At 37.0% G+C, this 22,184-nt stretch overlaps 1 protein-coding gene across 1 annotated transcript in view; it reads left to right on the top strand.

Moving 5' to 3' along the window:
• Positions 1 to 22,184, top strand: part of CCDC180 (coiled-coil domain containing 180) — a 29,542-nt gene that overhangs the window by 5,194 nt on the left and 2,164 nt on the right. The window contains exons 8-37 of the mRNA XM_063165433.1: positions 24 to 119; positions 361 to 524; positions 688 to 807; positions 1,496 to 1,575; positions 2,546 to 2,634; positions 3,080 to 3,199; positions 3,834 to 4,007; positions 4,513 to 4,628; positions 5,854 to 5,980; positions 6,404 to 6,467; positions 7,069 to 7,313; positions 7,961 to 8,079; positions 8,615 to 8,790; positions 9,854 to 10,034; positions 10,556 to 10,702; positions 10,961 to 11,105; positions 11,310 to 11,426; positions 11,837 to 11,935; positions 12,817 to 12,930; positions 13,586 to 13,824; positions 14,410 to 14,462; positions 15,197 to 15,278; positions 16,268 to 16,339; positions 17,250 to 17,316; positions 17,490 to 17,634; positions 17,996 to 18,156; positions 18,940 to 19,077; positions 20,075 to 20,186; positions 20,431 to 20,536; positions 21,073 to 21,211. Coding sequence (XP_063021503.1) covers positions 24 to 119; positions 361 to 524; positions 688 to 807; positions 1,496 to 1,575; positions 2,546 to 2,634; positions 3,080 to 3,199; positions 3,834 to 4,007; positions 4,513 to 4,628; positions 5,854 to 5,980; positions 6,404 to 6,467; positions 7,069 to 7,313; positions 7,961 to 8,079; positions 8,615 to 8,790; positions 9,854 to 10,034; positions 10,556 to 10,702; positions 10,961 to 11,105; positions 11,310 to 11,426; positions 11,837 to 11,935; positions 12,817 to 12,930; positions 13,586 to 13,824; positions 14,410 to 14,462; positions 15,197 to 15,278; positions 16,268 to 16,339; positions 17,250 to 17,316; positions 17,490 to 17,634; positions 17,996 to 18,156; positions 18,940 to 19,077; positions 20,075 to 20,186; positions 20,431 to 20,536; positions 21,073 to 21,211 — 3,807 coding nt within the window. The remainder of the gene's footprint in view (positions 1 to 23; positions 120 to 360; positions 525 to 687; positions 808 to 1,495; positions 1,576 to 2,545; positions 2,635 to 3,079; positions 3,200 to 3,833; positions 4,008 to 4,512; positions 4,629 to 5,853; positions 5,981 to 6,403; positions 6,468 to 7,068; positions 7,314 to 7,960; positions 8,080 to 8,614; positions 8,791 to 9,853; positions 10,035 to 10,555; positions 10,703 to 10,960; positions 11,106 to 11,309; positions 11,427 to 11,836; positions 11,936 to 12,816; positions 12,931 to 13,585; positions 13,825 to 14,409; positions 14,463 to 15,196; positions 15,279 to 16,267; positions 16,340 to 17,249; positions 17,317 to 17,489; positions 17,635 to 17,995; positions 18,157 to 18,939; positions 19,078 to 20,074; positions 20,187 to 20,430; positions 20,537 to 21,072; positions 21,212 to 22,184) is intronic.

The following is a 22,184-nucleotide window of genomic DNA, read 5'->3' as shown; positions in this document are numbered from 1 at the left end:
TTCTTTATTCTTTTATTGCACAGATAGCAGATGTACTGACCAAGTATACTGTGAAACTGGAGGAAATTTCCTTCTTCTTGAAAGCTGATGTTCACAGGCTCATTAATGATAAGGCCATGGTAAATGTTTTACCTGGGGCAGGATAGCAGTCTGAATATTCCTAGAATGTCTTTTTTTCCCAGCTGAAATCAATTATTTTTGCCTATCAATCACTGAAATATAAAGAGATTTCTACTTTGCATGGTATTTGTTATCATTTGTATTCTTTTTTCCCCTCATTTTGTGTAGAAAACAAGTTTTTTTTTTGGTTTTGCACGTTGTGTGCTGCTTCTACTCCTGATTTTATTTTTTAATACACAGACTATAAACAGAGCACTGCTGGATAATGAGAGGGCAACTGCCAAGCTGCTCTTTAATCTAATGAAATCAGAGCTTGAGAAAGAAAAAATGCATCAACTGAAATGGCAAGAGAGAGTCAAGAACTGGAAGCTCATCCAAAAGAACTGTGTAGTTCAGAGTTTCAGGTCAGAAATTTTGCAGTCTTATTATAGGCAATGAATAACACAAAGTGGCCTGTGTTCACTTGTGGTTTCTATAAAACAACAAGTTCAAAAAAGTTATTTTTTCTTTATAAATATCATATATGATATCATGCTTCCATAATACATATCTTTATCCATCCTGCAGAGAATTTATGGCAAGTGAAGAAATACAGAATCCCCCAGCTGTGAAAATGGAAATGGAAAACATGATAAAGGAGCAGATTGTACTTAGTGAACAAAGACTGAGGGTTTTGCAGCACATTGGGTATGGCAAAAGAGGATATAGCATAAAGGAAATCAGTTCTTTCTGGAGTTAATGAAGGGCTTGGCTACAAAATGCACTTTGCTTTCTGTCAGTGTGTGATTGTTAAATTCAGCAGTAAGACAGGGTCTAAACCTATTTTTCTACAGCTATTTTAGTGGAAAAAATGCTTTCTTGGTTTTCACTGCACCAGCTACACTAAATAGGTGGTGATCGAGGGCTAAAAATGCAGGAATACAAAAGTAAATCTTACTGACATTTGAAATGTGGTAGAAATGGGCAGACAAAGATGGGTGGAGAGCTAGAAGCTGGTGCTTTTTTTCTCCATGAGATTTAATTAGTGTAATAAATTAAGAGAGGAGTCTGGATACAAATCTAACACTGCTATGTTTGAATTTCCATCCTGAACACAAGAAGCATTTTTGTGCAATGCATTACAGTATTTTCAGGGAGTTCTTTTACAGTGGATGTAGGAGCAAGGTAGATTACAGTTCCTTGTTAGGTTGTAAACAGTTGGCCTTGAACAACAACAGTCTCTTTGGTTGATTTTCATTGCCAAGATGGCTGTAAATAAAATAAAGCACATTAGTATGGATACTCTGATTCATAATTTTGTATTTTATAATAGTTCTATATACAACTGACTGGTTTGTATTTTAAGACCCTTGACTCTTGTTTCCTACTTTGATAGAGCCTTGTTGCCTCCAACACATACAAAATCTGACGTAAATGAATGGTACAGAACTCTGGAGAATTTAAACAAAAGTATAGGTAAGTTGGGAAATAATAAAAACAGTCTGGAATTCAAGCAATACTTTCTTTTTTCCTTAGACAGTTGCTTTGAAAATGCACGCTTGTTTTATTCTTTGTTCCACATGTTCCCACATACCTTCTCAGTGTCTTTGAGCTGGCAATAAGACCCAAAGAAGCTGCCTGTGACATCACTTTCCTTTGGCTGGTACAAACACTTGTACAGGGTGACATCTAGCAGGAACTGGCTTGGTTAGAATTAATCTGGGGAAATAAAAGGTTAATTTTGACATGGATCAGTTCTCAATCATACAAAAATACTTTTTAACTCTTGGGAAAGGAGAAGGGAAGAAGTACTGGAGGTAGTTCCTTTCTCTATGTCCTGTAGTGTGCCCATAAACAGCTGTGTGTCACATTCACATTTTCTAAAAAATCCCTTTGCCCAGGATTTTTCTCCTGGAAAGCTGAGAAGACTCAGAGAAAAAGAAAAATAATTCTTATCTCATTTGCTTCTCCTGTGTTGTGCTCACATGTGGAATGTGTTTGGAGATTGTTTACCCACGGGTGATTGTTTCATTGGATTCTGGTGTGAGTTGTTTTCACTCACTGGCCAATCAGGGCCAAGCTGTGTCAGGACTCTGGAAAGAGTCACAAGTTTTCATTGTTATCTTTTTAGCGTTCAGTAAGTATCCTTTCTGTATTCTTTAGTATAGTTTAGTATAGCATTCTTTAATATAATATAGTATCATAAAATAATAAATTAGCCTTCTGAGAACATGGAGTCAGATTCATAATTCCTTCCTGCCACGAGATACAATAATGTGTATTAAAACATCTTATTTGATTGGTTGTTAGTGTCACTCAGGTGTGCAGATACTGCTGGGATCTGTTCCCTCTGCTGAGATTCAGCACAGGGCCTCTGTCATGTTTCCTTTTCACACTGCACTGTGAAATACAGAATTTTGACTGTGGTCTGTTCCATATCATTCAGACAGCCATAATGCAGAGTGTGTGGAGAAAATACGTGTCCAGTATGAGCTGGTCCAGGAAAAATGTCAGGAAAAAGTGCAGACCTGCAAGGTGAGTGTCCCAGCTTTGGGTGTAGTAGCCGTGGTACAGTGTGTCATTACAGTAAAATGTGTTTGAGAATCCACCAAACATGGATGCTAACAAGTGAAATTAGTTTTTAACCTCTGTCTTATTCTGTTCAAAGAGTAACCATCTGTTTGGTTTCACAGTAGTATTTGGTGTTTGTACTTGAAATGTGTAAAAGTAATGAAGGGGGTGCTGTCCTGCATTTATGTGCAAGGACTCGGCCTTTGTGCTAAATCTGTCTTATCTTGGCAAAGAAATTCCACCTCTCTGCCTCAATTTCGCCCTCTGTATCAATTGAAGTGTTTACTAACAGAATGTGGGGTCTAGGAGGCTGAGTCTTTCTTTGTCCATCACAAGAAAAGAAACACTAAGTTTAGCCATGCTCTCTGAAAGTCATGCATGTCAATAATTTGCTGTTATTTTCATTTAGATGACCCTGTTGGATAAGAACATTTGCCCAGCAGAAGATGTTGAAGTTGTGCATTCCAAAATGCTTCAGATGACTGAGAAACTTAAAAACAAGTTTGAAGAAGAACTGGAGCACATGGATGTATGTTGATTGCATTTATTTTTATCACTCCTAGGGATTAGTCTGTGCTTCCTGTGCTCCCTGCAATGCTTTCTGCATCCTAGGCTATTGATGTCACATTAGAAAGAGGTCCATAGGGTGACTAAACACTGCAAAGAAACAAAGTTTAATGTGGAAGAGTTTCACATGGAAGTGTTCATAATTACTGTGTTCATTATTTGTGATGTATTGTATTTTTATTATAGTTTATATCTGAAAGACATATGATAGACATGAATGAGGTATGGCCCAATCTGCCAAAAGGCAGAGGAATAGATTTACATGATCTACCAAAGGTCTTCCAATTTGATCTTTTGTGATTCTATACATAAAAATGACTGGGAAGTTGTTTATAAAGAGACAAATTGTAGAATGTGATTCAGTGCTTTACGATGCCAGAATAAACAAAAGTTTTGATACTCTCAGCTTGTAGAATAAAAATTCTTACTCAGTTTACTTGGATTTATTTTTTTACTCTCCACACAGAAGACACCATTTTGAATACTAGTCATGTCATAACTAGGCAGCCTTTTATCATGTAACTTATCATCTTACTCAATCATTTCACCTTCCAGTAGTTTAAAAATAACTTGTTCACTTGAATGTTTTTCTTTAGCGTGATTTTAAGGAGATGCCTAGATGGCATGAGCAGCATTGTCAAGGCTTGTCTAGCTGTGTTCAGGAGGCCATGGATATCTGGGATGTTCATCTACTCCAACTGTCCCAACAGGATGATGTACTTGAGAAGAAAGTAGATGAATACAGATTGGAACAGGATAACATAATACAGGTATAAACATAAAAACAAGGATGTGGCATAATGTAAAGAAAGGATTTCTTAATACAAAGAACCTTCTGGAATTCAAAATAGCTGCCATAAAATGAAAAATATAGTATGTGACTTTTATATTGGAATTTCTACTTTGCAGTTTCATTCTGTCAGGTGCATTTTTGCTTGATTCACACTGAATAGACAGTCCTGTCTTATTCTTGATATGGCAAAAGTGATAAAGATCACTGCTGCTTTCTGTACAAAGTGGCTGCAAGTTGCTATTATGAGATCTTGTGCAGGTATGGAGGCTGGTTGGATGCCAAGTTCTCATAGTTAAAACAGCCAGCTTGGGGTGGCAATGTCACAGCTGTTCATTATCTGGGAAGACCTTCATAGCTGATGAGTTTTGCTAAGGTCTTGCTATAGAATACATGTACATAATCAAATTACTTGAATCTTAAATAGTTATGGAGATTTTAGTATATACTAAATTGTTTTTACTAGCTTTTTAATATGGCCTCAGGTGCGGAAAGATAATCTGGATACAATTTTGGAAAAAATGAAAATGGCCAGCAGTGAAGAAGAGCTGGAGGAATATTTGAAGAATGCCCTTTCTTCTTTAAATCAAATTAGAACTAGGTAAGAATTTTGTATTGTAAATTTAAAAAGTAAAGCATATTTTATCATGGATGGTACTGCTTAGGCCTTGTTTATGCTGTTGTGTGAAGGTATGGAAAAAGACTTTTACTTCATGTAAGAATATAAAATAATGTACATATTCAACAAGGTTAAGGCAAATAATACCCACAGTTTAGGAATGGGACCAAGAAAGACTGCTATCATTCAAAAACCATACCACATCAGTATTACTGTGCATACCATCACATCCATACATTATTCAGAAGGTAAAAGTAGTAGTTCAGCAATCAGGAGTTGGTCTGCACCATCACATTTTCACTCACAGACTTGATCTCATTCAAAGTTACAAGGACTAAGATCTTTAAATAGCCAAAGTATTTATTTTGGCAAATTCTGTTACCCTTCTTGTGATTAGGCATTTGCAACCTTAAAAACCATATAAAAATTGGTACAATAGTATTCTCCTTGCTAAAGACCTTAGCAACAGATGTGAAACCTGAGAGGAAGCAGCTCTGTTCCCACTCCCAGGAGGTTTTTTCTGCCTGTTTGATCAGAGGCACATGGGAAGAGCAATATGGACATGAGGGGCAGATTCACACACCTTCACACACCTTACAGCAGGACTGTGGTTAGAGCTGGGGGTTTGATACTCTTGATAATCATTCAAACAATTTTTAAAAAGCCAGAGGTAAGAGACCAAGTGAAAATACAGTGTAACCTATCTGAGCACACACATAAATTCCCCATAATTATCTTTGTTTAGGAGACAAAGCAAATGTAAATATAAATGAAAACAAGTATGAACATTGATTCTTTTTGAATCTAGACTCAGCTTGAACAGTTAGGTTTTATTTTCAAGTAAAATGAAAATAAACCAGAAAGGCTCAGTCACAGTTGAGCACAGTGCAGAACTAACATGGAAGACAGTAATTTGACTTCTCTTATGTAAGCAGTTTGAATGATTTCCCATCCAAAAGGAAGGATGTAAAAGGCTTTATTGTAAATATTTCTCAACTTTTGTGCATTTATTTATTTGTAATGAACTAATCTCTAACAAGGCAGGATGTGTTTGTATTCAGTATAAACAGATCAATGGCAACATTTAGCCAAAAGGTTTTATGAGATTGATCAAAAAAGTTAGATTTAGATATAAAGGCACTGTAGTCACACCTAATTTTATGTCTACATACTTGAGTCTCTTAAACAGTGATCTTAAATTTGACAGGTATGAGACATTCAAGCAGATTGTAATGAATGAAGTAATGGCTTATCCAAAAGCTATTTTGTGGGAGTTGATTTCTTACAGTATATCCATCAGCCAGCATTTTAGTGTGAAGGAAATCTTCAAACAGGTAAAAAGAAAATTTCCCCTGGTTTAAAACCTTACTGCTGTATTACTTTTTCACTTTAGAGAAAATTCACATTACCTTTAAAATTCAGATTATATAAAGTGCTGTTTCAGCCATTGAATAAAGTGCTTTTGCTAGAGATAGCAAAGGGATACCAAAGCATTTCTCAGTCCCACACTTTTAACTCTGTCCTTGTTACAAACAGAATTTTAGCAAATTCACTTGGCTTTTGAATAGAAAACTACAATGTAACACACAGTAATTGATTTGAGTGCTACAGGTTCTTTAGCTAGTGAGTGATCTATTCAAGACTATCATATCTTATTGAAATAGATACATTTTGAGAAGGGATATGGATTTCTTAGAAGAAAGCAAATCTGTATTTTAAAATGGTGTGATGGATGTTTTTTGTTGTTTTGCTTTTAGAACTTGCAAGGCACTACAGACTCCACAGTTGAAGATCAAGATAATACCTCAACAGTCCAAACAGGTATTTCTGCTTAGTTGTTTTTCAATCTGTATTTCTTTGGATTGTAACCAGAAGAACTCTGCTTTAACTGTAAAAAAGTAGTTGAGGCTTCAGAAGGTCAACATATGGTGGAGCAGCAAGCTGAGAACATCTTGCAAGGAGAGGAAGGAGAGGAAAATCACAGTGTGTCCTGAGTTGGAAGGGACCCATAGGGATTGTGAAAGTCCAACCCTTGGCCCTGTCCAGACACCCTAGCAATCCCACCCTGCATCCCTGGGAGCATTGTCCAAACCCTCCTGGAGCTCTGGCAGTTTTGGAGCTGTTCCCATTCCCTGGGGAGCCTGGGCAGTCCCCAGCACCCTCTGGGGAAGAGTCTTTTCCTAATATCCAGTCTAATCCTCCCCTGTGCCTGGTCAGAGAGCAGAGATCAAAGCTGCCCCTCTGCTGCCCTCAGAGGAGATGCAGCTGCCAGTGAGGTGTGACCTCAGTCTCCTCCAGCTGAAACAAATGCCCTCAGCCACTCCTTGAGTGGTTTCCCCTCCTGAACCCTTCACTATCTCTGTGTCCCTCCTTTGGAGATTGCTCTAATAGCTTTATGTCTTTGTGACCTTGTGGCATCCAGAACTGTCCCCAGGGCTTGAGGCAAGGACATCCCAGCCCAGAGCAGAGCAGGATGATCACCTCTCTCAGCTGGTGCCAGAAGGTAGGGACAGTAGTAAAAAATCAGCTGGAGAAACGAAGCTAACAGAGAAACAGGTGATCAGGGCACAGGAAATTGAAGAAACAGAGGAAGTAGAAGATAAGAAGAGTATTCCTCATGAAAGTGAAGAAAATGAGCCTGCAGAAGAGGGACTAAGCATTACACAGGTAAGTGAGCAGGAGAATAAATTTGAAGGTGAAGGCAGTCTTGTCCAAAATAAGGAGGAATAGGAAGTCTTTTTGCTGAGAATGAGTAGAAAGTCCTTTTTTGCTTAGTTTGCTTACAAAGCACACAGGCCTTTAGATACTTTTATGGGAAAATGGAGTGAATAAAACACTTCACAACCATTCTTTTGGGTCTTTTACCCTTGTAGAAACCCTTTGCATAATTTTTTTAAATCTATCTTTCATCACAGCCTGTGGTGAATGTTTTTAGCTAAGTATTTGTACCCAAGTATTAATTTTTCAGTTTCCATGAATTTATTACCATAACAAAAGCCTTTTAAAACATTTTTAACTCTGCCTATGTCTTGCAGGCATATAAATATATTTATATATAAATAAAAATATAAATATTGCCAGCACTGTGTAAATGTCCAGATTGAGAATGAGAACATTATTCTAAATTTCCTTAAGATTCTTACACTTGCTGATGCACTATTGATTCTATGCTGATACCTTTAAAAGTAATGTGATAATTTCCAATAATTTCCCAGTAAGTGTCCACGAGCAGTGAGGGATAAAGTGTTGAAATTGCCATGGAGGTTTTTTCCGCTGCTAGTGGAAATACTTACACTGTTCTTGGACTTCAACAGGCAGGAAAGACTGACCTCACAGAGAGTTATTTTACAAAATATGAAGAAGAAGAATCACTTCCAATGTACCTGAAATATGTACTTATCACAGAAGCCATGTTTGTCGAACTGAAAGAAAGGTGAGCTGAGAACAATTTCTGTTTGTTCTTTCTCTTTATGTGATAGACAAATTTCAGCTGTTTAGAAGAAACATTAGACTAGAGAGGCAAAAGTTATCAAATTATTAGTATATAATTAGATATTTGTATAGTAAAATTTTTAATTATAAAATTATGCTTGTACAATTATTATGTTATTCCACTTGTTAAATTGATATAAATATGAGAAAATATTTACATTGCTTTGTATCCATGGCTGTCAAAGTACCACAGAAACATTAACCTTTACAGAAAATTAATATTTTATGGAAAATTATTTAGTGAGAAAACATATTACAGAAAGACAAGTAATTTGCCCAAATTCTCTGCCATGAAGGTAAAATGCCTGATACTCAGTAGTAAGCAGCTAGCTCAAAAATGCTACCAGTATTGTGCAAATGGTACTGAAACAGCACCTTCCTATATCCAGAAGTTGAATTCTTAGAAATAATATATTCAATAAATTCTTATTCATTATGTACTGTTCCTCACTGTAATATTTCTTTTTCAATCATAGGATTCGCCTCTGCTTTTTTGAACACTTGGAGAAATGGTTTGCAGAATCCTTGTCCAACTCCTATGTCCTTGTAGCTGCCAAGAAAGAGGAGCTGAATTCGATACTCCTGCTGCATCTTAAATTGCATCAACAAAAGCAGGAGGAGATACAGACGAACATCTACCATGTTCGAGCTGGTATTGACATCTTTTTGTATTCTGAACATCACCATCCTAAGTGGGCCAAAACCTGTTTCAGCAGTAGTTGACTCGGTTATAGAGGACAAGAGAAAGCAGTAGAGTGTCTATGAATTCCCAGTATATTATGCTACTCACATATTTTTTAAATAACATTTCTATAGCTCTTCTGGTTTGTGCTGTGTTATGTTTGGAAAAATACACAGCAGTGCCTTAAAAACTGGATTATAGAAGTTGAACATTCTATTGTCAATGTTTGTGAATTCTAATCCAACTTGAAATTATTTAACAAGAGTTAGTGGTGTACAAAAAATATTTTAAAAAGTGTTGCAGAAAAAGAAATTAGCAAGTTGAGAGAGCCAAAATGTCAGGGTGAGAAAACATGAGAGGGAGGATTTAATTCTGATATATCACTGAGCAGCTACAGAGCATCTTCTAATCTTTCTGCATTTTTCTCACCATAAAAACCTGAAGTGTTAGGTTTTTATGGTAAGAAAAAATATTTTAGACAGGTTTATTGGTCTTTAACATATAAGTTAAAAATTTCTTCGTTTGGAGAGTAGGCAAATAATTTTTCAATTTCCTTTTTTCTTCAGAGAGGACAGGTTCTTCTTCTGGTAGCTTTCTTGAGGTGATTGGCTGGTTCTTGATTTATGCAGCTATCATTCCAGAAGAAATACCAAAACTGATTTTTTTTCCTTTCCATCACAAAACCAAGGTTTTTTTCCATTAAAAAATATAACCTTTAGTTTTGTTACAAGACTGGCAACAGAGAGATAATGGAGATGTCAGCAATGACCAAAAATTAAGGAAAAAGAATGCTTAGAGCAAACAAGAGGCATTTGTGGTTTGAATGGTTTAGAAGCTGTTAAGGATATACGTCCTTCACAGGAGAAAAGTCAAAGAAACCAAACTGAATATATTTAATTTGTATATTTTAGCTACTATGAGCTCTGTCTTTGTTTATTTTGATGCTGCAGTTGATCACAGGTTAACTGGGCATTGTGATAGCTCACAGTAAAGAGGAAATAATGTCCCTATTGTAAACTTCCTTTCTTGTCAGCGAAGCTGTCACTTCACAAAGAGAACCTTGAGTGCCACTGTAAAGTGCTGGCAGAAAGCCTGGAAAAGGAGAAAGCTGAATTCCTCAAATTTTCAGACCAGCTACAGAACCTGAACACAAACTTTCATTCCCGAGTCCAAAACTTGGAGTATGACTTTCTCCACGCTCCTGTGACTGGGCAGTAAGTGTGCCACTGCTGTTGCTGTGAATCTGCCTAGTTAATTACTTCTGATTGCTGTCTGAGATATTTATGGTTTGCATTCTGAACCTGTTTTGTGTGTCATTGCTCTTCAATGAAGACTACTTCATAAAACTTAAAAGCATAAAGAGTTTCATTCTCTTTCCCTGAAGAAATTAAAATCAGGACTGAACACATGGAAATTCTCATCTCCTTTCAAAGTGCTGGCAGTCTTTAAGTAGAAGAGATGTTTCATCTGTTTAGATTTTATCCAGTTTACTGAATGTGCACAGTAATATCAGTTGACTATTTGTTTTTGAAGAGAAGTGCCAAATAGTATCAGCTGTTGCTGATATCTTCCATGGGTTCATCCAAACCATCCCAGCTCAGGGAGTTGCTTTGAGAGTCATAAATCACTTTGGAGTCCTCAGGTTTTTTCATGTCTTTACAGCCAGAACATGCTGAATCATCCTGTGTGTTCCTCTTCAGACAAGTTTTCTCTGTTTTTTATTATTTGCTGTTAGATCAGTTTCTTCTAGCAATAATCTGGAATCAGAGCTCCACAACCAGCTGGAATCAATCAGGATTACTGTGAGAAGTTACCAGCAGCACTTGGAGGAAGCTTTTGGAAAACTAAGGGATTCGAATGTGGATTTTCTCAAAAGTTGCAGGTACATAGATTTCATGGAAATGTTATTTATAAATGGTGACCTAGTTCTGGGAATCGGTGTTTGTTGCGTAGGCAGAACAGTAAAAGTAAAGTTTATTTTGTTATTCATCTAATTTCCTATTTAGAAAAAGAAATGTATCTTGTTAAACCACAATTATTATGCTGTTTTCATCACATTTGTGTTGTTTCAGGGCTGCTTAACTAAAATGGTCTTGGAGTAAAATGACTCACAGCCAATTGTTTATATGTTTGCTTTCAGATTATTTTCAGAGAATGGTGACTTTACATCTGAGGAGGTAAAGTTTTTCAACGAGTGTCTACAGAAAGAAAGTAAACAAATTGACTTGATTGAAAGTTCAATCAAGAAAGATGTGGAGCAATTAAAGTCGAGCTGCTTGAATCAGGTATGCAGAATGATATTATTTCAAATGATGTTTTCTGTTGACATATATGATGCAATTTGCAGTCAGCCTGCTTTCAGATTAGAACTGTCAGTCTGTCCTGTTTAGCAGTCACGTGGTGGAAAAAATTGGTAGAATGGCAAGTTCTATCATTTGAGTTTTACAAAGTGAAAAATTATTTGTCTTTTGTTTCTGACATTCTTTAAGGCTAATGAACTTCTCAAGCAGTGTGGAAAAAAGTTTGCTTCTCTGTCTCTGAGCCGAGCCTTTATGGAGAAGGTCCATCAATGTTTGAGAAAGCTACGACAGCAAATCAAATCAGAGGTACAAACAGGAACATCAGAACTTTTCCTAAATTCAGTATAATAGTTTTCTTTTATACTTTTGAGGAGATTTTGGCTGATTTCATAGTGGACAAATATTACATAATTTTTTATGTTAATTTAAGACTGGTTTTCTGTCACTATCCACTTAAAAAATTATTTTGAATACTGCTGCAGCTGTGCTGGAACACTATGGCCTTGCAGCACATTGAGTATGTACATCTGAATTCACCAATATTTTTGTATGCTGCAGCTGCTTTTGTGAATTACTGTTTTCAGCTTCTCCTCTGAGTACCAGGGATTTTTAACGAGTTTTTTCAGTGGTTCTAATGGTTTGAAAGTGGAGCCTCTGAAATTCCTGTGAATGGGAATTTTACTTTTCCAGTTTCCTAAAGTTTGTTTCTGCTTTAGGTAGCAAATTCCAATTTGCAGTCAGTCACATTAAAGTCTTACCTGGAAAAGATTGAGCAGAAGAGAGATGCTTATGTTCATTCTACTGCAGATAAAGAAGTAAGTTCTAATCAGGATGTAATGGTATTTAATTTGACTTGCTATTAATCGTTATTAATTTAGTATAAACTAATATTTTCAAGAAAGACTTGTTTCCTCATATTTGGGGTTTGGCAGAAACACAGAATTTTTGTTCAGAAATTCAGCTGGAATAGAGTTAATATCTTCTCAGTAGCTGTTGCAGTGCTGTGGTTTGGATTCAGAATGAGAATGGTGTTGATAACTCAGTTTTTGCTAAGTCCTGTTTATCCTAAGCCAAGGACTTTTTTTTTCCTTGTCTCCTGCTCTGTCACTGAGGAGGTTCACCAAGGAAACTGGGAGGGAGCATAGCTGAGACAGGTGACCCAAATTGGCCAAAAAAGGGATATTGCAGCCCATGGAATGTCATGTCCAGTTTATAAACTGGGGGAGTTATCTGGAAGGGCCATTCTGGCCCCTCGGGAAGGGGGGTTTGGCATTGGTCAGCAGGTGGTGAGCAATAGTATTGTGCATCACTTGTTTTTCACTTTTTATTATTATTATTATTATTTACCATTATCACTGAATTTCACTTTATTTTAAATGATTAAATTTTTCTTAACATAAAAGTTTTTCTTTGATTCTCCTCCCTATTCCACTGGGGCAAGGAGGGTTGAGCTGTGTGATGCTTCATTTCCAGCTGGGCTTAAAACCACAACAGTCCTTTTTGGACAGTCAGTACCTGTTTTCCTGTTTGCCAAACCAAAACCTCAGCCTCTTATACAATTTTGTTGCTTCCATGTATGTGTACATAAACTGGTGACAGAACAAAGGCAAATAATATTGTTTGTAAGAGTCAGCATGTGTGAAAAGGTTAGAACAGTCAGTTTAGTAAATACCATCTGTTTTATCATATCTTTCAGGCTTTAACCTCTGAAGAGTTGTATGCTTTTGCCAGAGAAATGTTGAAAGAGCTGGAAAAGAGGAGCAAGTATCTCGACTGTTTTGTAGTAAAAGCAAATATCCCACCTGCCACTGTAAGACAACTTTCACGTTCTCTGTATTTTATTTAATATTGAGAGAATTTTCATATGTACATGTTTCAATGGCTTTTCAGATTTTGTGCTTTCTGTTCTCAAATGAAAAAAGAATCTGCATTATGCCAAGATTAGGACACCCTTTTTTAGAGGTTGAGTAAATCAGCAAGTTTCCAAAATGCTGAAGAGATACATGGCATTGCAATGAGTTACCCCGTTCTTCACAAGAGTTTGTTTTCAATGTGTAGCACTGTTCAGAAGTACATATTTCAACGGTTTCTTTAAATTATTTTTTAAAAAAATCCCAAATGTGTCCTGAAGGGATTTTGTTTTTATCAAACAGGTTGTGTTTTCTTTCCTCCCTTTTCTGGAAAGTCTGTCTTTATTTTGTAATCTCAGTGGATCATTGTTTTAAGAGTATATCCTTAAGTACTGTTTATGATTATTGTGAGAACCTACTTTTAACTGCTTTGAAGTATTTTAGAGCTGAATAGCTGTAACAACATTGCTGTTAGAATGGCAAAAAGTTTATTTCAGCCTGTGAGCAAGATATTGTCTGTTTAGAAAATCTGCTCTAGTAGTCAGTCATTACATGGAATGCTTTCACTTACTGCCTGCTGTGGTCTACAGGGCTTCATTTTTCTTCCCATTTCAGGAGGCCCTCACCACTCCTGGCACAGATGGGACATTGCAGGAGCACTCAGCCACTCCTGACGTGGATCGGAGGTCACAAGCTTCCTTTGCTCCTGCTGTTCCAAGAGACAGTCTCAGTTCTGAGAGCAGAAGGATGGTGATGGGACTGGATCCTGACAAATTCCCTTTGTTAAATCCAAGTGGAATGGGTACATCAATATTTGATGATTTGGCTATAAAAGTTATTGGAAATTTAGCTGGGTAAGTACTTTATTTATATTTTATTTTATAATTTCTTTGCCCAGAACTAGTGAATAGACTGGTCATAGGTAATACTACTAGGTATTTCCTAATCAGTCTAAATTTAAGAATTAGTCTAGGTGAGATTGCTTTCTTTTTAAACCCAAGATTTCTCATAGCCAAAAATACCCCTTTGTGAGTGACATCTAATATACAATGATAAATTTTAGGTATTTTATTTTTGTCTTCTAGAGCCTTATTTTAGTTCAAAGGGACTACCTGCTACATAGTTGACTGAATATACAAAGTGTAAAATGAAGAGTGTGACAAATGTTTGATTTCCAAATAGTATTTGAATGCAGTTTTGCTTGTAGAAATTCCAAAATTCCAGTTAAATAATCAGTCCTATGAAATTACTTCTGTATACACTGTCAGTTGTAAAAGTAACCCTATTTTTTAAATATTATCTCAGAAGTTTAACTCATTTAGCACATGATAGGGATAGAGAAATTGCCTAGTTTGCTATACAATATAGTATAGAACATAAAATGACAGGATATGCAGTAGTACTTAGCTCTTTTTTTTCTTTCTTTTTTTTTTTTTCAGATTTGACCCATCAAAAAAATACCAAGACCTAAATCGGGGGAAAAAGATTCCAGGTGTGCCTGTACTTCTTTTAATATTTTCTTTTCATCTAAATTGTAGTTCCTGGCATGTGGCTCCTATGCTAGGAACTCTGAGATATTTGAGCTTCTCAGCTCTTTCCCTGAGCATCTTTATTGAGATAAAGATGATTTTGGGCTCCTATAGTGATGAAAGCTGCGGAATGAGATGATAATATTATAAAGAGTGCCTGTGTTTGTGATAGCAAAAGGCAAATGGGTTGAGAAAAGAAGCAGAATAGGAATCATGAAGTATATAGGGAATCAGGGATCCTTCTCACACTGTGTCATCATCTACTCAAAGGTGAGCGCAGAGGTAATCTTAGATGCTCCCTACCTAGTGTTCCCATTTCCTTATCTCTCTTCTGCAGACTCTGACATTTCAAAGCCATTTCCAAAGCTTTCACATCTGCAAGTCCCCATGACCACCAATACTGTGAATGTAACCTACTCATTCTCTTTCTTTTCCTGCCTCCAATTTACTTTAAATCTTCTCCACCTACCACGTATTTTCTGTGACATTCCTGGGACCTTTACTGCTGTTGCCACTTTTGAGTTACTTCAGGTTACTATGTGACAGAAATGATTGCTCCAGTAGTTGTCCCCTCCATCTTGTAAGGAAATGTTAGAGAAATAAGAATACAAAATATATATATACCCAAAAAGCACTTCAGTTGGCATTTGTGCAATATTCTTCTTTCCTTGTTGACTATAAGCTGTTCTTCCCCCAGGAAAGAAGAGGGTATCTGATGCACATTCTCAGAAGTCTTCTAGCAAGAGGTCATCTCGGGATGAAACCAAGAGAAAAAAAAGGTATGACCCCTAAAAGGAGGAATTCCACTTTAAATATTCCTATGCAAGAATTTACCTAAACTTTGTCTATCCATTGAAAGATTCTTACGGCTTGTTTGTATAGCCTTCTTTCCATCTGCTGCTTATCACTTGGAATCTCTTACCTGTTTATGTCCCCATGATCAGCTTTGTGGGGTTTTTTCCCACAGATTTTGACTGGAAAAATATTATTCTTCTCCTTCATCTGGTGCTGTTTTCTATTTTGAATTTGTTGAAATATAGACTAACTCTTAAATCACTGTGGCTAAATTTTCAGGTGTGACTCAATGGTTTGTCTTCAGCTTGCTCCACAGATTGATGAAATGAGCTACTATAATAGTGAAAACAAAAAATTTTTGAACAACTGAGAGTTTAGAAGAGAATTCTGAGAATCTTTTTCCATCAAAATACTGTCTTTATATTGTCATGGTTTGGGAATGGTATTCCCAATTTTGTGCTCCTAGCAAAACACTCCAAAACCTGTGCTGCTTGCTCACTTCCCTTTCCCTGCTGCACCTGGAGAGGGAAAATTGAAGCACAAAAGGTGAAGATAAAGTTGAGATAAGAACAATTTATTAGAAACAGAGTGAGATAAAAAACTAATAGTAACAGCAGCAATGTTAATAGCAAAGCGTACAAGACAGGCAAGTGATTCACGTGTGAATGCTCACCATGAGGAAACCCCTGAGACTGCCACCACATTCCCCAAGCGCAGGGACCCTTCCAGCCACCCCCACAATGATGAGAGGTAGAGAATAACCTCCAAGTCCTGGTCATACCCCCTCCTGGCTGCTGCAGAAATTAACCCTGTCCTGACCAGAACCAGGACACATAGAATACTGGTTCTAGAGTTAGGTTTTTACCAATTTTTCTCCAGTTTCATCTCTGTCATATTACTGACAAGCTCAAATCATCAGCCAGAGATAGAAAACACTTGTGGATAGTTTCAAATTAATGTTTTTCCTTTCCAGTGAAAAAGGCAGAAAATCTCTTACCAAGGATGATAGATCCCAGATATTTGGAAAGAAGCCTACAGAGTCTGAGTAAGTCATGTATTTCCAGAATAAGAAGTGAATCTATAAAAACCCTCTATGTTTTTATAGAGGTATATTCTACATACCCTACATGTATCTATGTATCTGTCTATGTATCTATCTGTCTATCATTATGACTTAGAGTTCACCGTTGAATTTTGAGGTATTTAGCCTTGATATTTATAGGTCAGAGTAGTTCCAGAGCAGTTCCTTTTTGCAGTGTAATAATAGTGAAGATGTAAGGCATCTGGTTCATTCTGTCTAATGTCTGAAGTGGAGGTCTTGTTGGAGCCCATTTTGTACATTTATAAGAAGTGGGTGAGGAATGTAAAATAGCCTCTCTTTCAATTATTTTCACACCTAAGAAGACAAATACATTTTATATCTTTATTCTTGTATTCTGTATTTATTGGAATAAGCAAGGTTCCATTCCCCTTCTCTAAGAAAATTATCTATTGTTTCTTCATATGTGCAGCTGTAGACTAGAGAACTGAGATGTTTTGTACATGCCATGCAAAACTATTGAAATTAACGCTTAAGATGTTTAAGTGTTTGGGAATTTTATTCTATACTGTTTCAAAATGGTTCCAGTAAAATGCTAGACCCACCTTGAAATATTTTTGCTTTATCTAAAATGCATGGTAAGCTCTTTGGGCACAGGAATTTGGCTAAGATTGCTTTTTTGTTACAGTGACATGGCTGTGCTCTCCAGTGAGCAATTACAATAGCCCCTTGTCCTGGCTGCATATGAAGAGAAGTTGTGCTAATGTGGGGGAAGGTTCTTAGGCATTCTGAACACTGGTTTGTATATGCTCTGAAAAATGTACTAAATTAACCTGAACAAAATACTTGAAAAACAGTGAATATTGACAGTATGATTATTTAACAGTGTGATGATATTTTAATTTTTTTTTTTCAGTACTTTTAAGGGAATTATTTTGAATATTCTCTGGAATGGTAACAACACCTTGCTCTGTCTTGGTGAGGTAAGGAAATGTCATGTTTTCATAGTTGTGCTCCTGTGTCAGAGAAATTATTTGCTTCTTTCAATATTTGGTAGTCCATACATTTTCCTTTCTTCTCCTACTGTTGTTTACCTAGATGTGATGTGTTTAAATGTGTTATCAACATTTTTCTGGTTTATTTTTCCCTTCTGCAGGAGTTCTATGGAGACAAGAAGAATCCTTACTTGGGGATGCTTGAAGATCTGCCAGACACATTTGAACATTGGGCAGACATGATCAGAGTGAAACTACTGTCATACCAAAGGCAGACAGATGATTACTACAATTTTTGTCTTGGGGGTAAATTCATTCAGTTAAGACTTGCATTTTCTTGTGTATGTAATTTTCATGTATATATAAGGTGAAAATTCCAGTGACCAAGAATTACATTGTTGTCGTAATCCATCACACTCAGTGGAAAAACTCCATTTGACTTTAGTGGAAATTGAGCCAGTATTCTTTTTGTATGTTTTATCAGCTACAAATAGTGTAGCAAAGGGCACTTGACTAAGTTAAAAGACCTGTCCAAAGTCACATCTTTGAGCAAGTGTATGTTTCTCAAAGCATTGCACCTAGAAAAAGGAATGTCAGGGACACAATCTCTGGGAGAGAAAATTCCAGGCTGTTTGTGTCACATGCACACCCTGTCTTTTCCAAAAAGAATTTCAGGATCAGCTGAAGTGGTTTGAGGAGGAGCTCTCTTCTGTTTCCCAGCTGGTTGTGGAAAGTCTTTTAAAAGAACACGAGCAGAAGCTCAGCTCTTTTACTGGGCATATTCAGCATCTCTTCAACAGACAGCTGAAAGATTGGGAAGACATGAAGGTATGTACCATGGACATACTACAGTGCTTTATAGTGTAACCCATGGTAAGTGTATCAGAGTGATAACATTTCATTTTTCTCATTCTCACTGTTTGCTTCATCGCTCTCTGCTGAGCTGACCACAGTTTTCTGTGTTTGCACTTAGTCTGCTTAGTTCTCCTGGAAGCTTTGGATTTTGTGGAACTCTGTCCCTTCTCTCCCAGCTTCCAGCACTGAGTTGCCTCTTTCTGATCTTCTCAGCTCTGCCTTTCATCTTACACTTGGATTGTCAACTCTGAGGGCTGTGACCTTGGAGTATGGCCAGACAGCTCCTACTGCATGGGTGCACTCCTCTGTAAAAACTATGATGGAGGGATAATGAAATACTATATTTATCATCATCCATAAAAGAGGCATATTTTGTCAAATAATATCAGAACTGAGAACAGAATCATAATGGCGATCACACATAAAATGCTAAAGTGTCTTGAGATTGTGTCTGAGTATTAAGAATTAGGTAAAAATTACAAATATAGAGATATAAAAAATACTTTATTTACCACATGGTAGAAGAGATGATTTTTTATTGAAAATAAATCCCAAAGTGAGACCAGAGGCCAGCAGACAGGCATTTTGGTTCATATTGCACTGCAAAGCTTATATCCAGACAGCCAAGAAGTAGCTCCATTTTCCTTGTCTTTCTGAATGCCTTTATAGAAAATGTTTGGGGTTTACTTCTTCCTTTTTATGACTCACAGTATATTCTTTACTGAAAGCATCTCTTTCTTACCTACTTGCTTAAAGACTATGCACCGGAGAAAATTACATTACTCCCTGGGACACCCAAATAACTGCCTTCAGCTGGAGGCTTTGTGCCAAGAGGAAATGAAAAGGCAAAAAGATCAAACTGATGGTGTTCACCTCAACACAAAGATGCTGCAGGTAATTGTAAAGCCCCTGCTTAATGTGAACTTAAATGTTTTATTTGGAAAGAAGGGTGTATTTTAGATACATTCTTCTTCCCTATCCAAAGGAAACTTGAATTTTTTTGCAGTTTTAAGCAATCCTGTTCATATATTGCTAAACTTTTAAGTGGTATATTGTCAGCATTAGATCAATATAGACATAAATATATCTGCACACATACAGCTGCTTAGATATATTGTGGAACTTATTGATATTTTATATGATTCATAGAATCTACTGGCTGTGAGCTTAATGGTGGGAGGAGTATTGGCTGTGGTGGTGACATCCTCTGGTTAGTTCTCTTACCTCCAGACAACAGATTCCTGGAAGGGTTTCTTCTCTGTGCATTTCCTTAGTGCAAATAATGTCACTTTTCTACATAAGATTAAGAACTGAAATAAGCTGAATCTACAGGAGAGATTCAGGAATCAAAATACTTTTCCCCCTTTGCCCCCTAGGTTAATTGAAGGTTGGTTCCCCAGCATTAAAGCCTGTTGTTTTGTTCTCTCAGGCCACTTACTCCAAATTGTACACTGCCTGAGAGAACTGATATTTTTAATTCCATAGTATGTCCTTCTGCTCCTAGCTCTGCATACAGACACAGAAACACAAATACCTGATTGAGAATAACACCTGGGCTAAGCACTTCCACCCAAAGTACCTGAATTACAAAATGATCTTCTCTTTGGCTAGAAGCTGTTTTTATCATGTTTAACACAAATGTGTAACTACTAGGTACATGTACTCAAAACTCTACAGTTTTTTGATCTTTACATCATCAGGCAATGTTAAGAATACTGCAGAGACACTTTAAGACCCTTTTATGTGCAGCTTTGAGCCTTATGTCTGTTATCTGCAGCTGCTGCAGAATGCCAGGGTTTGATATTTGTGTAGTCTTTCAGAGCCAAGTTAAAAGGAGAGGAGATCCAATTATCAAAGGAATTCCTCTCACTTGTCTCCAATGTTGCAACAGGATTGTGCTGCTGAATGTGCTCAGAGCTTTTTTTCTGCACTGGCTGCCCTGACTGAAAAGCTCCTGTTGGAACAAGATGATACCATCACTGTTGATGATGTAAAAGCAGCAGGTAAGAAAAGAAGAGATTGCTTGTTCAGGCCTCCTCTCCCTTGTCAAAGATTGCAGCAGTCTGTCCCTAGGAAGAAGAGGCTTTGACATTAAGATTATTTGATTGAAATTAAAAGATTTGCAAAATAAAGCATGCAAAGCTATTTCTTGAGTGTGAAGAGCATTGAGCTGCACAATTATTCCAAAACAGTTGTATTCCTGACATTGTTTTGTTTCTTGTGAGCATATCTTCTGTTACCTCCCAGGAACTGAAATACCCACTGAGAAGATGCCAACTTTAATGTGCCGTAAACAGTCTGAACTTCCTCCAGGAACCTCCAAAGTTCAACAGTCAGTCAGACGAGGAAGGAGGTAGTATTTGGAGATACTGAACACTGTTCTGTCAAATTCCTCTGCTCTGAACTCATAACAAGCCCTGTCCTGATAGTTTTCTCCTGCACTTGTTGAAACTGCAGCTGATCATTAGTAATGTCATTGAACTAGTAATGGGCTAGTTGGAGTGGGTAATGATTTTAAAGAAAGAATTGCAATAGATCCAAATAAAAGTGAATTACATATATTATTGCAAAACAATACCGTGTCACTGCTATTGCTGTGCCACTTGTTTGTCACTAGTTATCAATTCATTACATTCACATCTATGAATTGTCTTTGTATTGTCATTTAGAAGAAATTAATTCTATATTGTGGAGAGACGCTGATGCTTTCAAAGAACAGGTAGTTGTACTAAACAAAGACGTTTTTAGGGTAAACCTTTAGTGGGAAAAAAATAAGATTTATTTTTGGCACCTGAGTACAAGCAACATGAATTAATATGATCTGTTTTCTAACTTCTTTCAACATCTTTTCTCATGTGTTTGTTTTGGTTGGTTTGTTTTTTTTTATAGGTCTTGGCCAGGAATACCTGAGACTTCTGTTCCTGACACTCCAGACTATATTCTGTGCCCAGGAACTGCATCAGTTTCAACAGCTAAGACTACCCTGGGCCATCTGGCAGTGGTGGATGCAAGACAAGCTGCATACACGGTGGGTCTGTGGGGAAGGACTCTTGAGTGGGCTGCTGCTGTTGTGGGTTTGGGTTTTTAAGAAGGCAGTTACAGAATCTTAGTTGCGTGTGTAAGTTTTTAAAGTACGCAGTGTTTTCAGATCTTAAGGCCATAATATCTGTGTGAAGGAATCCTTTCTCGTGTCCATTTCTTTGTGATGCTGTCAGAAGCAGACAAGGTTGGTTCCTCATGGAGTCTTCTCATTCCATGATATGATAAAAAGGAATTGTTTCAGCAGAGAAGCATGGATGATGTCAGAAACAGGACACTGCATTTTGCAGCATCATAGTTCCAAAAGCAGCTGTGCCCCAGTGCTATTGCAGTCCTGCTTGTTTTCCCTTACCTTTCTTTCTGAAGCCTTTAGCTCCAGCCTTAGATCACAAAAGCTGATTTTCCCATAAAAGATGAAGAGTTGTAAAACATTTCATACCTATCTTATATCCACAACTATCACAGAGGACTGTTTCCACCATCAAAATAATCACTCTTTCTTCACTGAGTCTGTTAAAAGAATGCAGACAACTCTGCCTCTGACTGGAACAGACAATGGTTCTCAAAACAGCAGTGCTCAGAAGTTAGGAGAATATTTTTATGTTAAATCACTTGGAGATGTCTTTATGCATCTGACCTGGAAGTAATTGTACTCCCACTGAACCAAATTAACTTTTAAAAAATATCTGGTTTTAATAGGAGAATGTAAAATATACTGTCAATGATGGCAAATGCCATCAAAACAATCAATTTGCATGTGTGTTTTATGTATCTAGTTCTGGTGCCCAGGAACCTGATTACAGCACAGATTTGAAGGGAATGTGGTTGTTTGGATACAAATGGTTAGATAAAAGGGTTGGATATAGAATGCATGCACACCACAGGAGTATTTTCCTCCATGTGTGTTGCATTAACAATACAGTACTTTGTTTTGCAGCATGGACTCTTAAAGAATAATCAAG

The sequence above is a fragment of the Melospiza melodia genome, chromosome 11, assembly GCF_035770615.1.
Source record: "Melospiza melodia melodia isolate bMelMel2 chromosome 11, bMelMel2.pri, whole genome shotgun sequence".
Taxonomy (NCBI): domain Eukaryota; kingdom Metazoa; phylum Chordata; class Aves; order Passeriformes; family Passerellidae; genus Melospiza; species Melospiza melodia.
This window is presented reverse-complemented; position numbering and strand designations above follow the sequence as displayed.